We start from the raw sequence: 16,607 nt of genomic DNA, 5'->3' as shown, positions 1-16,607 counted from the left end.
GTGCACATTCAGGCTAGCTCTGTGAACTTTTAGGTGAGTCCTTGGCCTCTCCATCAATTTACCAGCTGCTGGGGTGGTAAGGAGCTGGAAGCAGCCAGAAATCAGACTCTGAGAGTGATATCGCTTGTGCAGAAATGTGAGTTGATGGATTAAATCCCTGGTCCAGACTTTTCTGCTTTTGTTTTAGACATTATCTGTGTGCAAAGTTTTTATATGCATGACTTTTAGTAGGAAAAAAAATTGAATCTTCCTTTGACAATGCTATTATTTTAAAAAAATACAATACAAGTAACTTCAGTGCCTGGCATCTAGTCCTTTGCCTCCTATAGGGATGAGTTTGTAATCTATGTCTAGTAAATGGCTGGTTTGTTTTTCATTATACTCAGATGAGACTAGGGCTTATGCTTCTATATTCCTTATCACCTCGGACTTTAACCATCTAGAAATAGAGAGTGCAATAAATCAAGGTTGTTGTTGTTGTTAGGTGTTGTGAAATTGGTTTCTGACTCATAATGACCCTACTATGTACAACAGCACAAAACACTGCCTGGTCCTGTGTTACCTTCAATCACTGCTATGTTTGAGCCCATTGTTGAAGTCACTGCATCAATCCATCTTCTTGAGGGTCTTCTTCCTTTTCACGGATCCCCTACTTTACCAAGCATGATGTCCTTCTCCAGGGTCTCTCTTGAAAACATGTCTAAAGTACATGAGAGGAAATTTCTCCACCCTCCCTTAGAAGCATTATGACTGTAATTCTTCCAACACAGATCTGGTTTTCTTCTGGCAGTCCAAGATATAGTCAATATTCTTTGTCAACACCATAATTCAAATGCATCTATTCTTCTTTGTTCATCCTTATTCATTGTCCAGCTTTCACACACGTATGAAGCAATTGAAAATAGTATGGTTTGGGTCACACACATCTTAGTCCTCAAAGTAACATCTATGCTCTTTAACACTTTAAAAGGATTTTTGCATCAGATTTGCCCATCCTTTGACTTTCATGACTTTATTGATTGTGAATCCAAGTAAAATGAAATATTTGACAACTTTAATCTTTTCTTCATTTATTATGATGGTCTTTTTTGGTATAGATGTGAGGATTTGTGTGTGTGTGTGTGTGTTTTAATATTGAGGTGTAGTCCATATTGAAGGCTTTAGTCTGTGATCTTCATTAGTAAGTGCTCTGAGTCATCTGCGTATCTCAATATGTTAATGAGTCTTCCTGGCGTTCTGATACTGCATTCTTCTTCATGTCGTCCACTTTCTCAGACTATTTGCTCAACATGAAGGTTTATAAGATACAACCCTGCCATACAAATTTCCTGATTTTAAACCACACCATATCCCCGTGTTCTTTTCAAATTACTGCCTCTTAGTTTATTTATGGGTTTCACATGAGTACAATGAAATGTTCTGCAATTCCCATTCTTTGCAATGTAATCCATAGTTTGCTATTATCCACACAAATTATTATTTTTGCATAGTCAATAAAACACAAGTAATCAGCTTTCTGGTATTCTCTGCTTTCAGCCAAGATTCATCTGGCAACTATGATATTCCTCTTTCCAGGCTCCCTTCTGAATCCAACTTGAATTTGTGGCAGCTCCCTGTCAATATACTGTTGCAATCATTTCTGAGTTGTCTTTAGCAAAATTTTACTTGCATGTGATATTAATGATATTGTTGGATAATTTCTAAATCTGTCAGATCACCTTTTTTTTGAATGGATACTCTTTTAGGTAGCTTCCTTCCAAACTGTTTTGCATCGATGAATGAGTGCTTCCAGAGATGCGTCAGTTTGTTGAGATATGTCAGTTGGTGTTCCACCGATTCCTGAAGCCTTGATTTTGGCTAGTGCCTTAAGTGCAACTTGGATTTCTTCCATCAGTATCATTGGTTCTTGATCATATGCTAGATCTTGAAATGGTTGAACATTGATCGACTCTTTTTGGTACGGTGGCTGTGTATTCCTTCTATCTTCTTTTAATGCTTCCTGCATCATTCAGTATTTTACCCATAAAAACTTACAATATTCAGACTCAAGGATTGACTTTTTTTCTTCAGTTTTTTTCAGCTTGAGAAATGCTGAATGTGTTCATCTCTTTTTCTTTTCTAATTCTAGGTCTTTGCACATTACATTGTACTATTTTACTTTGTCTTTTGAGCTACCCTTTGAAATCTTCTGTTCAGCTCTTCATCATTTCTTCAAGTCACTTTAACTTCTCCATATTCAAGAGTTAGTTTCAGAGCCTCTTCTGACATCCATTTTTTTCTTTCTTTCCTTTTTAATGACCTTTTGCTTTCATCATGTATGATGTTCTTGATGACATCCCACAACTCTTCTAGTCTCTGCTCATTATTGTTCAGTGCTTTAAATCTATTCTTGGGATGGTCTTTAAATTCAAGTGGGATATACTCAAGGTTGTATTTTGGCTCCTGTGCACTTGTTTTAAATTTTTTCAGCTTCATCCTGAACTTGCATAAGAGCAATTTATGATCTGTATCACAGTTGGTTCTTGGTCTTGTTCTGACTGGTGATATTGAGCTTCTCTATTGTCTCTTTGTATAGATGTAGTCAGTTTGATTTCTGGGTATTCCATCTGGCAAAGTCACTGAAAGAAATTATTTGCAATGAATAAGTCATTGGTCCTGTAAATTTCTACCATGCTATCTCTAGCGTCTTTCTATCACTTAGGCTATATTTTCTAAGTACTGAACCTTGCTCTTTGCTTCCAACTTTTGCATTTTAACCACCAGTCTGAAGAAGCTGATAGAATTCTTTGTCATTGTCTTTAGTGGTTGGTACATTAATTTGAATGTTAACTATTAACTGCTTTTCCTTGAAGGGAAATGGATATTATACTATCACAGACTGCATTGTATTTCAAGATAGAGGTTGACTTTTCGAGAATGAATTTGATGCCGTTCCTTTTCAATTTGTCAGCCCAACAATGTAAACCATATGATTATCTGATTTTAAATGGCCAGTACCAGTCCATTTCAGTTCAGTAATGCCTAGGATATTGATCTTTATGTGTTCCATTTCATTTCAACGACTTCAATTTTCCAAGATTCATACTTTATACATTCCATATTCTGATTATTAATGGATGTTTACAGTTGTTTCTTCTCATACCACATCAGCCAATGAAGATTCTGAAAGCTTTGCTCCATCCACCTCATTAAGGTTGACTTGATTTTGAAGAGGCAGTTTTTTCCTAGTCATATTTTTAGTATCTTCCAAACTGAGGGACTCATCTTCTGACACTGTATCAGACAGTGTTTCACTCCTTTCATAAGGTTTTCCATGGCTAATATTTCAGAAGTGGTCTACCTGTTTCTTTCTTCTTCCTTGTTTGTCTACCATGCATGACTTTGGTGGTATTTGAAATGCTGGTGGCATAGCTTCTAGGATCACAGCAACATGCAAACCACTGCAGTAAGACAAATGGTGGATGGAAGTCAGGATAGAAGCATTGAATTCTTTTCAGCTAGTGATATAAAGATAAATAAGAACTATGTCCTTTAAGCAAGAAGGAGACAATATTAACTCAATTAACTATTCAACAAATAGTTATTGGTTGTCTTACTGTGTGCTGAGAACGGTTGTAGATGCTTGGATATATTGAACCGCAGAACAAGGATGCCTAATCTTGTGGAATTCATATTCAGGTGGGAGATGTAGACAATACATGGCAAATCATTGAGTAAATTAGGTGATATGTTAAAAAAAAAAAAAGAATAGAATAGAGTAAGGGATAGCAGAAAGAGGGGGGAAAACTATAATGTATCTGGTAATGAATAATTTTCTGGGTCTGTTGTTAAGTGCCGTTAAGTCAATTCTGACTCATCACCACCCTGTATAGGGTCTCCAAGGAGCAGCTGGTGGGTTTGAACCACCAACCTTGTGGTTAGCAGTCTAGTGCTGATCCTAGAGCATCACATGTGGACTCATTTTCAGGCATGTAATAATACCAGTTGTCAGTGAGTCAACATTGACTCATGGCAGCCCCATATGTGTCAGAATAGAACTGTGTTCCATAGAGTTTTCATGGCTAATTTTTTTTTTGAAGTAGATCACCAAGCCTTTATTCCACAGTGCCTCTGGATGGACTCGAACCCCCAACCTTTCAGTTATCAGTTAAGCATGTTAACAGTTTTCACCACCCAAAACCCAAGAAAATCAAACCTGCTGCCATCTGGTTGATCCCATTCCTAGTGACTCCATGTATTACAGACTAGAACAGTGTCATAGGGTGTTCTTGTCTGTAACTTTTACAGAAGCACTTTACCTGACTTGTCCTCCAAAACACTGCTGGGTGGGTTTGAACTGCCAACTTTTAGGGTAGCAGCTGATGGACTTATCATAATGACACAAATACTAATATTGATTGTGGACGTTTACAGAGGCTAGGTGCTTGGGTGGTGGTTGGGTTCCATGGAGTCTATTCTGATTCATAGCAACTCTGTATAGGTTTCCTGAGACTGTAAATCTTTACAGGAGCAGAAAGCCTTAGCTTTCTCCCATGGAGCAGCTGATAGATTTGAACTGCTGACCTAGTGGTTAGCAGCCCAGCTTGTAATCCACTACACTACCAGGGGATTTCCATGATTAGCCTCATTTAATGTGTAAGGCTGCTCTGGTTCTCATTTAAGGCATAATGTTATTGTCATTGATAAGTGATGTCAACTTGGTTCCGACTAATAGCAACACTGGATAGGGTTAACAAGGACCGACTGGTGGACTTGAACCACCGACCTTGAAGTTAGTAGCCCAGTGTTTATCCTTCCTTGCCACACTACAACCTTAATTCTTGACCTTGGACTTAATTCATATACATGCTTTGTCTTTGGAGCAGGAATCACTCCAAAAATACTGATTTGGATTTAAAGCTAACACTTCATAGATGCCTCTGAGAATTTAGAGCCCACAGAGTGAATTGTTTAATTCCATAGTGCATGGACTCAGCTGCCAGTGATAGAGTTTCCTATGCAAAGAGGTGTGCTTGCAAAGACAAATGGGAGGAAGATGTGAGGTATCTGTTGCTCAGACTCCATACATTGATCTTTTCAAATGCACTGAGGACTATAGCTTGCAGCACTCCTCATTGTTTATTGCTTTATTAAATTCACAGTGAGAACACAGTGAAGCTTATGTCTGGGTGGCCTTTCTGTTTCCATGGCTTCCTTTTTTACCTACACAAAAGCTGTAGGGTTATATGGAACATCTAAAGTTCTCTCAGCCAGGTGTTTACTCTGAGGTAGCCTATAAAATTACCTAATTACCTCATAAAGCTTTGTATCCCTTCTTGGGATGCCAGCAAAGATCAAGACTGTCAGTCATTTCTTGATAAGGCACTAACTTCAAACCTTGATTAGTCATTTAGAGTTAGAGGAAAATCCAGTGAACACCACCATATGTTGGCTAGAAGTACTTCATTCATTCTTTCCATAACTTTCGCCTCACTGCTCTGAATCAGGAGCTGGAATAAAAGGTTGTTGTTGCTGCTAAGTGCCATCGAGTTGGTTCCAACTCATAGTGACCCTGTACAGGGTTTCCTAGGAGAAGCTAGTGAGCTTGTATCACCAATCTTGCAGTTCAAAGTGACCTTGCAGTCCAGTGCATTAATCCACAGTTGTCACAACAGGACTCCAGAATAAAAGGATAGGAAGAAAAATGGATAAGACATCAATGGCAACTATGTTGTTGTTAGGTGTCATCGAGTTGGTACCAATTCATAGCAACCTTATGCACAGCAGAACGAAACATTGCCCGATCCTGGGCCAACCTCAGTACTATGGCCATGCTTGAGTCCATCAGTGCTGCCACCTGGCCAATTCATCTAATTGGGGGTCTTCCTCTTTTTCTCTGACCCTCCAACCTTACCAAACATGATATCCTTCTCCAGCCACTGGTCCCTCCTGACAATATGTCTGAAGTATGAGAGACGAAGTTTGTCCATCTTGGCCTCCAAGGAGCACTCTGGCAGCACTTCTTCCAAAATGGATCTATTGGTTCTTTTGGCAGCCCAGGGCACTTTCAATATTCTCCTCCACCATAATTCAAAAGCATCAATTCTTCCACGGTCTTCCTTATTCATTGTCCAGCTTTCGCATGCATGTGAGGTGATTGAAAATACCATGGCTTGGGTCAGGCGCACCTTAGTCCTCAAACTGACATCTTTGTTCTTCAACACTTTAAAAAGGTCTTGTGCAGCAGATTTACCTAATGCAATATGTCGTTTGATTTCTTGACTAATGGTAACTGTAGTTATGGTCATAATTTAGTCTAAAAAACCGCTCTTCTGAATGGTCATAACAAAGCTTTCAGACAGTTTTGAGGCCTTCATTGGAATAATGATTGAGTAGAAAACGGAATATAAAAATTCAAGAAAGATTATGTCAGAGCAGTAAATCAGAAGTCACAACTTCAGGCCACACACCCCAATTCCTGGAACTAAGTGATTCTGCTTATATGTTTTTTGCTTGAATGTGTCACTTTCTGTTTTCACTTTCCATTCTGCTCTACTAAAATTGCCTCCCTCCCCCAGGTTCTCCTATTCATCCTACACACCACCTTGAAGTTGTTCTTCCCTACACCTTGTTTTCATTGCATCCCTGCATCCTTCGAACCAGGGGTTTCCCACTGCCAAAAGCAAAGTTTATTTACCTGCCATCAGGACGGTCACAGTACTAACATCATTACATAACTGCCAAACTAGAGAAGCATGGTAAAGCCATGATTCCATCCATGACAGCCCCTCTACTTCAACCATGCAGCCCCATCCAAGTTCGTCTTTAGCTATTACCGCCACATTCTCTCCAGCCCACTTACACTTGCCCTTGCCTACATTGCTTACTCTCTCTTCTACAAAGAAGTCTAACTCAAGTCACTTGGCCCCCATGAGAGCCTCCTCGACTCCAGTTACACTCCTTAACCTCCAACAGCCCTTCGGATATCTATCACTCTTTTAGCAGCAGACCCACATTTCCTCACAATCGTAGTTATTGCCTCATATTTTAATACAAGGGCAGTGAAGTTGTTTCATATTACCTCATACCCAGTATAAAGCCAAGCACACCATACACTGAAGAAGTCCATTCCAAATGAATTATTAGAGACTTCACCACACTCAGAATACCCACTGAAGAGTCTGGCCTTTTCTTTGATTTATGCCGGCACTGAACACACTCTGCAAACACATGCACCACATCCCAGATAATGCCCATCAAAGCCCTCATCCCAAACTCACAAGCAACTTGGTTTGTCTTGTGTTTTTTGTTTTGTTTTTAGTAAGAATAAGAATCTATTTGCAGGCAGAGCTGTTTAAAAATAAAAACAGGCGAATTACATGAGTTGAGCTTGTTCCCTTTCTCATTTTCCTTTTCTCTGCCCTTCCTCTCAAGCCCATACCCCCACTTTCTGTTTTGATTTTCATGCCAATTGCTAAAGACTGTAATTTAAAAACTGAACTGGATTTTCCAGAATCGTGAGGAATGTGCATCTGCACGTGGATTTTTCCACAAGAAAATTGTCCTTGCCTCTTGGTTGTTCTTAGCCAGAAACTATGAGGACAGGCACTCAGATGAGCCCATACATCTTCCTCTCATTTGAATTTGTCTGAGAGGTTCAGGATAGGGTGGAAGGAAATGGTTTGTGTTTCACCCTGGCAAACTATTGTTTGATGAGGTTTGTCCTCCATTTGTTTGGGTTTTATGGTTTCTTTGTTGTACATGGAAAGACTTTGAAAGTCATAATTCCATGTTCTTCATCTCTTCTGTTATCCTTGCTCAGTGTCTCAGTGGAACTCACCCCAGGAGACAGGAAAACAGAGACATTGCCAGCCAGCTACTTAAATCATTTCTGAGCACAGTATATAGGCAAGTGAATTCTTCCAAGAACGAAGTTGGGGTCACAGTTCTCAGATTCAATGGAGAATTCAGCAATATCATCTGGAGGCACATTTCCAGTCACTTCCAGGCAGGAAGCAGTTCTCCATCCATTCATGTGGCCTTGAGTCAGCCATGTTTTCCACCAGACTCTAGCCCTTTTCCTTTTCTGCGGTCTCATGTTCAACAGCAATGCATGAGAGACCTAAGAGAGCTGGAATGTGCTCAACCCTCAGAGGTACTGCCTCACACCAGCAGTGTGCTGAAATGCAAGACTCAAGGCTGCCTTCCAGGAACCTTCCAATTCCTGGCCTTTGAGACAATCTTCCCTTGTCCAGACATTCCCAGTCTCCTCAGAACTGCTTAAAGTGCTTTTCTACACAACTACAGACATTCCTGATGTGGCACTGTGGGATAAGCACTGGACTGCTAACCACAAGGTGAGCAGTTTAAACCCACCAGCTTCACCTCAGTAATCCTACACAGGGTCGGTATGAGTCAGAACTGACTGGATGGCATTTAAACAACAACATCTTTAAAAACAACAGTGTAACAACTAGTCTTGTATTAGTTTATACTTACAGAAAGCTTTATAAACCAGTGTTCCACATGTGTTCTTATTTGATCATTACCACAACCCATAGCCAGATAAACTGTTTAAATTTTTATTTCCATATTAAAGAAAATTGAGACTCAGAGAAGTCTTACATCCCAGTATTTGAACCAATCCTCTGACTTGAAATTCTGGGTTCTTCCCATTACTTTGGTACCCAAATAAGACTGAAATAATCTCAACATCACAGTGTTAATTCCTTCCACCACCTCCACCCTCATCTCCAAGGAAAGAGTACACTTCTTGAATTTAGTAGTGCTTAAAAATGATTAAGTAAGTTAAATTTCTTTTGATCATGAAAAGGAAATTTTCATGCAATGTATCTCTGTTGTTTTTATTAGATCCTTCTTATGACTCTGTCAGGAGAGGAGGATGGGGCAATAACATGAATTCTGGCCTCAACAAAAGTAAGTATATGTCATACCATTCTTTGTGAGGAAAACTATTTCTGAAGACAGAGGTAGAGAACAGGCTCAAGAATGGGTGGTAAAGGAAACCTTTTTAAGAAAAAGGCTGAGGTTACAAATGAATGCCCAAGCAATATCCAAGATCCCTCTCAATGGTGTGTATTAATTATCTGACTACTCCACATACCACACTTAACACTATAGGTTCATGGAGAGGAAAGAGAAGTGGATTGGTCCTTTAAGTGGGGGAGGGGAGTCATTCACACAGACAACTGTTTCCCTCTGGGTGGTATCAGGATGATGTTGTGGACCTGGAACCATTTGAGTTAGCTCTGGAGAGTTAGCTCCGGAGGCAGGATTTGGGCCTGTTTAGCTGGAAAGGACAGAGACACTCCCAGCAGAGGTGGGACCAGGGGAAAGACCTAAAAGTCTTGCTCATGTCTGTAGTACCTTAGGACTACAAGTTCAGATGTGTGAAAGAAAAGAAGTCTGGAAAGGTCAGTACGAAATTTATCATGAAGAATACCATGACGTTAGACCTAAATTCTGTAGGCTATAAAGTTTTGTTGAAGGTTCTCAACAGAGGAGTGAAATGATTCTAGGAGACTAAACTGGTCAAATAGTATAAGGTAGGTTGGTGGGAAGAGAGAGGAGTGGTGAATGTATCAGTTCGATGAAGCCATGGATCATACAAGAAGGCATTCAGATCTAAAATCATGAAGAGCCTAAACTTTCAAACCAAGAAACCAATTTTCATGAGATGTTTGGTTGTAAATTTTTGTTGTTAAGTGTCCTAGAGTTGGTTCTGTATAGGGTTTCCAAGGAGCAGCTGGTGGGTTTGAACCACTGACCTTGTGGTTAGCAGTCCAGTATTTATCCTACAGTGCCATACCAGGACACAGACAGTCTAAATAGTTCCTTTTATGGAGGGTGGGAGGGAGAGAGTCATTGTTGCAACTATATCTACCACACAACTTTTGCCAAGTCAATTTTTTACAGGTGTAACGTATTGACATGAATTATATTAATTGGCTATCCAACCTACCCTTAATCAATGCAATTTTTATTCAGTTTTTCAATCACCCTAAACAGGAGCTCATGGGACATCCCCGTTAATCAACCTAATAACTTGTTTAATGCATCAGGTCTACCTCTAAGTCACTGCATAGTACATGGGGTCTTAAAAGCTTACAAGCAGCTAACCAAGACACACAGTTGGCATCTGTTCACCTGGAGCAACAGAGGAAGAAGAGTCAAGACTAGGACGCAGGTCTAACTGCCTCCATGAACAGTTGCCTCCTTTATAGTGAGACCAGCAGTACTGGATGGTGCCTGGCTACCATTTCTTAACATTTTGATAAAAGATTCTATAGAAGAATCTTGATCAAAGAGAGGGAAATAATAGAGCAAGTTTCTAATTCTCTTAGAATCAAGATTTCCTGGAATCATGGAGACTATATGAACCCCAAAACTATTACCCAAAGATAACCTTTAAATGTTAAATATAAAAATCCCCTGAAATTTTCTTCAAACCAAACTAAAGTTTGCTTTAACTAGTAAAGAATGTCTGTTTTGAGCATTGTGCTGTTTTTGGATCTACTTATATGGGATCAAATTGACAAAACTCAAAAGATGACATAGGAATCTTAGGGGACAGTGAGTTTATGTTAATGGGGGAGGAAAAACTCAGAAAGGGAGAGTGAAGATGGTTGTCCAACTCAACGAATATAATCATCATCACTGAAACGTACACATAAAAATTTGAATTGGTGCAGTTTTGTACTGTGCATATTCCCCCCAACAACAACAACTGAAAGATAAAATCAGTCATTAATAAATGATAAAGTAGAGAAGAGGCAATAAGAATAGATAATGTGAAAGATACCATAGAGGAGAACTCACAAAACATGGAACTACAAGAAGTAGGTGATACTGTCTGAATCTTTACCTCTTTATTGGTGGTAGCGACCCTGTATAGGGTTTCCAAGGCTGTATATCTTTACTAGAGCAGAAAGTCTCCTCTCTTTCCCTTGGACCAGTTGATAAATTCTAACTGCTGACCTTACAGTTAGCAGCCAAGCTGGTAGTCCATTACACTACCAAAGAAAGTCTCAATTTCCTATTTCAAAATGAGACCATAGCCCCAATGCCATCAAACATGCTATACTATATATCTTACTTTGTTTATTGTTATCTTCCCCACTAAAAGGCAAATTCCACCAGGAATAATTCGTTCATTGCTGAATCTAGAAACGTGCTAGCACATAGTATATTTTAGAAAAATATTTATTAATAAGATTAATAAATGAATGAATGAGAAGGCAAGTGTGCCCTCTTGGCAAGCATTTGATAACTTTTTCTTTCATCTTATGGAAAGTGGCCCAACTCATCATATTTACTTTCCTTTTTTTTTTTACAGGTCCGCCCCTTGGAGGAGCACAAACAATGAGTAAGAATACTGAGCAAAGGCCCCAACCAGGTAACTGTCCTGACATGTGCAATCTCTCCATTGCTTCTTGTGCTACTCTTGGTGCCAATGGTCAACAGATACAGGATGTAAACAATAAACATTTGTTGTCAGCTTTCTTTTATATTATATGTGTATATTATTACTTCTGGCAGTAAGAGGTACTAGAATCCAGTAGAGATTTGTTAAATATCAGATATGAATGGAACTTAGACATGAAATATTCCAATGCCTCACTTTATAAAACAATTAAACCGAGCTCAGTCAGGTAAAGAGATTTGCTTAAAAGTCACAAAGCTGGTTTTTGAAGCTATGACCCCAGACTCCTAAGTTTCTTATTTCTGTCTTGTGATAGCTCTAACAATTAAGGCAAAGGGATGTTTAAAGCTACAGACTTGCAATAGAACATTGGAACACAGAGTTTTATAACATCCTGTATTACGTCTCAGTCCTATTGTTTTCTCCCCTCCACTTGAACATTTGGAGTCCTGGTGTGGTGCTGTAGGTTAAGCACTGGACCACAAGGTTGGTTTAAACCTCAAGGTCAGTGGTTCAAACTCATCAGCCACTCCTCAGAAACCTATACAGAGTCACTACGAATCAGACCCAACTGGATGGCACTTAACAACAACAACCTGAATATTTACAGCACTGACATTTTGCTACCTGAATCCAAGTCCACTTCCCTGTGACTTCACTAAAACTTACTAGTTTTTCCCTCTGGAGGGGTCTTCCTACCTTTACATAAAAGGTCCTTCATACATCTGAAGACAATTATATGCCCGCCTCCAAGACCCAGCTCTACTCTGTGAAGCAACTGAGAGGGAAATTTTGAACCAGTCTTTTTTTTTTTTTTTTTAAATAAATGTTTTATTGTGTATTGTGTGACAGTTTACATGGAAGAACATTAGCATCACATTCATTCCATCATACATCGCTTCATTGCCATAGTTACCATCCCGTCCATGCATCATCATTCAACCAAAGAGTATACCCTGCAAGCCTGCCCGCCCCCTCCATGCCCCCCCACGGTCCTCAGCACACAGCCCCTTTCCCTCTCTGGATCTCAAGTCCCCAGTCACTCCATTTCTTCACGTCATCCTCTCTGTCTCAGTCTCAGGCCTTGCTGCTTCTCTGGGAGGGGTCCCGCTCTCCGCTCTTCTCCATTGATGGTCCCAGGGCCCTCTGCTCCTAGACTGAAAGGTCAATCACACCCCTCCTTGCCACAAAACATCCACCTCTACATTTCTAGTACTCACAATCAGTCCTGGTAACAATTATTCACCATTGCATCCCAAGAGACCCATCTGCATTTCTTTTCATCAGCCCTTCCCAGACAGGTTGGATACCACTCACTGGAGACTCTATCATCCTCCCCGCCCTGTGGATCTAGGTTCCCTCTTGAAAGCTTGTAAGCCAGTCGCTTCTTACCTTTGTATCCCTCCCCCCATTTTTGGATAGCCAATTGAACCAGTCATTTTTGAGGGGAAGGTAGAACAAGAGAAAATTAACCTATGTTTTCTCAGAATGATGAAGAAAGACATTGCTGACGGTGAAGAATGACAAGTCAGACTTACAGTTTTAAACACTCTCAACCAATAAGATTAGACATAGCCTGTCAAAATTATTTTAGTTGTCATACTGTTTGGATGAAATAGAGTAGGCTAAGTGACCAGGAGAACTCCCCAAGTTAATTGAGAGTTCTAACCAAAAATTATATTGATTAGAACAAATTCTTATAGGAAAATTCTTTAAAATATTTGACAACTGGCTCTTTAGTCTGATTCCCTTAGCTAAAAAAAGTAGACAATCCTGTCCTTAACCAGTATTGCAAAGATTTTTTTAGAGCTAAATAATCGCATACGTTTTAAGTACACTGAAATTTTAAGAATAGTCATTGTATAGCTAAAATACAAATGCTGGCTAGTGTGAGCATTTCCAAGTTTAAACTCTCACAAGGTGTTGTACAAAAAGGGACCTTAGGAATCCGGTAGCCCAACTCATTCATTTTGCAGATGAGAAAAGTGATATCAAGAGATTGTCCAACAAATTATTTAGTTGATGACCTAGCTGAAGATAGAACCTAGCTTGCTTTTTTCCAATCATGTTTTCTTTATGCTATATCAGAGAAACTATTTTTATTAGACTTTCTTTAAGCCCATTGAATAAACTATCCTTTTATTTATTTTTTGTGTGGTAGAATAATAGCCAGCTCCTTTCCAAATATTTTCATAACTTTGTTTTGGGTAATGACAGCATTAATATGGCATAATGGGATACATGCTGGACTGTTAACTGCCAGACCAGCTGCCTGGCAGTTAACAGAAAGTCATCAGAAAGATGAGGCTTTCTGCTCCCGTAAAGATTTACAGCCTTGGAAACCCTATACTATGAGTCAGAACTGCCTTGATGGCACACCACCACAGCACCCTAGGATAAGCACTGTACTGCTAACTACAAGGTTGGCAGTTCAAAACCTCCAGTCGTTGCTTTTGGTGTGGCACTATAGGATAAGTACTAAGCATAGGACTGGTAGTCACAAAGCAGTTTAAACCTACTAGCCACTCCTTGGAAACCTTATACAGGGTTGCTATGATTTGGAACTCACTCGACAGCACTTTACAACAACAACAATGTGAAAAAGAGATGCCATTACTATTCCATGTAGTTTCTATAATTATTGAGATGAAAACCATATCTGTGATCAAGACCTTAAAGATGGGCATGTGAAAGCAGTACAGTTTTCTGTTTTATTGAAATAAAAGTATACATCCTTGGGGGGTTATTATTATATGTTTGAAAACAATGAAACAAATTTCCCTTTTGGTTTCCTTAGATCCGTATCAGATCCTGGGCCCAACCAGCAGTCGCCTAGCCAATCCTGGTGAGTTCACCACGGCCTGTAAAGGCTTTCTTTCCAGAATGTTCCATTGCTTTAGAGGTCATAAAGACCTCTATCCTAAGCCCAGACACATGACTAGGGTATGTACTTCTTATCTTGAAATGTGCTCTCAGCATATGCTTCTATCATGTACAAATGAGGACGCAGGGCTTGTTATCAGGTGGCGATGTCTTTAGCTGAGGATGTTTCTGGAGAACAACTACATTAGTATTGCATATGTGCCACTACATTTTAGATTAACGACAAAAGCCAGTGGTAGAAGTTTCAGTAGGGTAAGGTGGGGGATCAAAGAAACGTTTCAACTACCTCCCTAATGCAAGGAACAAAGGGATGAATCCTCCAAAGGTGCCTTCCTTATTCTTGACTTTAGAAAGTGCTACAGATAATGTAAATTTGACAATGTACCTTAAAGGTAAATAACTCTCAAGTAGGTTCTTCTTAAAAAAGACCATTGAGTGTGAGCTAATAGGTCGTTTTCAATAATAAGCGTCTTCCTTTCTCAGTTAACTTAGTACTGTCAGAATGTCTCAGCCCATTAATCAGTCCCTGACTATACCTGATCAGAGGAGACAGATGCCAGGTCTTAGGACAAATTAGAAATCCCTGAGTGGTAGAAATGGTTAAGGTGCTTGACTGCCAACTGAAAGATTGGAGGCTGGAGTCTACCCAGAGGCATCTGAGAGGACAGGCCTGAAAATCTACTTCTGAAAAGTCAGCCATTGAAAATCCTATGGAATACAGTTCTACTCTGACACACACGGGGTTGCCATGAGTGGGAATCAATTCAACAGCAACTGGTCTGGGGGGACACAGTCCCTTAAAACTGACCATGTTATATCACTCTCAGTAGCAAGGAGAAAATCAAGCCAACAGTGATAAAAGGGGTTGTCAAATATATTGAGTCTAATAGGAAACACTCTGAAAAAGTGTGTGAGGGTCCCAGTGAGGATTTAGGGTACTGGGTCTAACTTCTCCCAGCTGAGATCTCCTGTCTTCTTCTGTTTGCCTCCCTACTTGTAGGAAGTGGGCAGATCCAGCTGTGGCAATTCCTCCTCGAGTTGCTCTCTGACAGTGCCAATGCCAGCTGTATCACCTGGGAAGGCACCAACGGGGAGTTCAAGATGACGGACCCTGATGAGGTGGCCAGACGCTGGGGGGAGCGGAAGAGCAAGCCCAACATGAATTATGACAAGCTGAGCCGGGCTCTCCGATATTACTATGACAAAAACATTATGACCAAAGTACACGGCAAAAGGTATGCCTACAAATTTGACTTCCACGGCATCTCCCAAGCCTTGCAGCCACATCCGAGCGAGTCAACCATCTACAAGTACCCTTCTGATATCTCCTACATGTCTTCCTACCATGCCCACCAACAAAAGGTGAACTTTGTTCCCCCCCATCCCTCCTCCATGCCAGTCACTTCCTCCAGTTTCTTTGGAGCAACTTCACAATACTGGACCTCCCCCACTGGTGGGATCTACCCTAACCCCAATGTCCCCCGCCATCCTAATACCCACGTGCCCTCACACTTAGGCAGCTACTACTAGAAGCTTAATCATCGGTGGCCTTCTAATCGAAGCCCTATCCCTCACACTCCTGGTATACTTTGGACTCTAAAGGACGTATGTGGCCTTGAAGAGAAACAAAACTGGATGTTCTTTCTTGTTGGATAGAACCTTTGTATTTGTTCTTTATAAACATTTTTTAAATGTTGTTAATTTTTGCTTCCTCTACCTTCAACAAAGAGATGGATAATTCCATGGGCCAGTACCCCAGTTTGGATTCTAAGCCTCCTATCATCTTATGAATTAAACATTTAGGTTACTGGAATGGTTTTATATGGTTCTGAGAAAGAAACTGTATAATCTCTTTATATTTTTATGACCAAGGCAGTTTCTTGACAACACACAGGTCTCATCACAGACTTCGTGGGGTTCAGTTTGATAAAGAGTCATGGGCTTATCCAGTCAAGTTCTGGTTTGAGTCTTAGTGACAAAAAGAGGCAGAAAGCTTGTTTTAGAAGGACTTGATTCAGTGGATGGCAACTGGAACATTGGCTGTAAGGCTAGTGAGAACTCAACTGGAATTTAAAAAAAAAGAACGTGTGTGTATTTAAGAAGCCGTGGGCATTGCAAAATCTCTCTCAGTGGGCAGGGTGCACTAGACTGACCATTCTCTCTAGAAATAGTCAAGATAGAAGCTACAAAATTTTAATGCAAATACAGACATAACTGAAAGAGAATTAAATAGCTTTTTTTTTTTTTTTTTTTTTTGAATTCTTAAAGTGGGTCCCAAAACTTGGAAGAGTCTTAGGGATTT

At 40.0% G+C, this 16,607-nt stretch overlaps 1 protein-coding gene across 1 annotated transcript in view; it reads left to right on the top strand.

Annotated features, from left to right (window-relative positions):
• FLI1 (Fli-1 proto-oncogene, ETS transcription factor) overlaps positions 1 to 16,011 on the top strand; it is a 163,277-nt gene extending 147,266 nt beyond the window's left edge. The window contains exons 6-9 of the mRNA XM_006873080.1: positions 8,851 to 8,916; positions 11,336 to 11,395; positions 14,220 to 14,267; positions 15,306 to 16,011. Coding sequence (XP_006873142.1) covers positions 8,851 to 8,916; positions 11,336 to 11,395; positions 14,220 to 14,267; positions 15,306 to 15,835 — 704 coding nt within the window. The 3' untranslated portion in view covers positions 15,836 to 16,011. The remainder of the gene's footprint in view (positions 1 to 8,850; positions 8,917 to 11,335; positions 11,396 to 14,219; positions 14,268 to 15,305) is intronic.
• The last annotated feature ends 596 nt before the right edge of the window (positions 16,012 to 16,607 follow it).

Source organism: Chrysochloris asiatica, unplaced genomic scaffold (genome assembly GCF_000296735.1).
Source record: "Chrysochloris asiatica unplaced genomic scaffold, ChrAsi1.0 scaffold00222, whole genome shotgun sequence".
NCBI classification, from domain to species: Eukaryota; Metazoa; Chordata; class Mammalia; order Afrosoricida; family Chrysochloridae; genus Chrysochloris; species Chrysochloris asiatica.
This window is presented reverse-complemented; position numbering and strand designations above follow the sequence as displayed.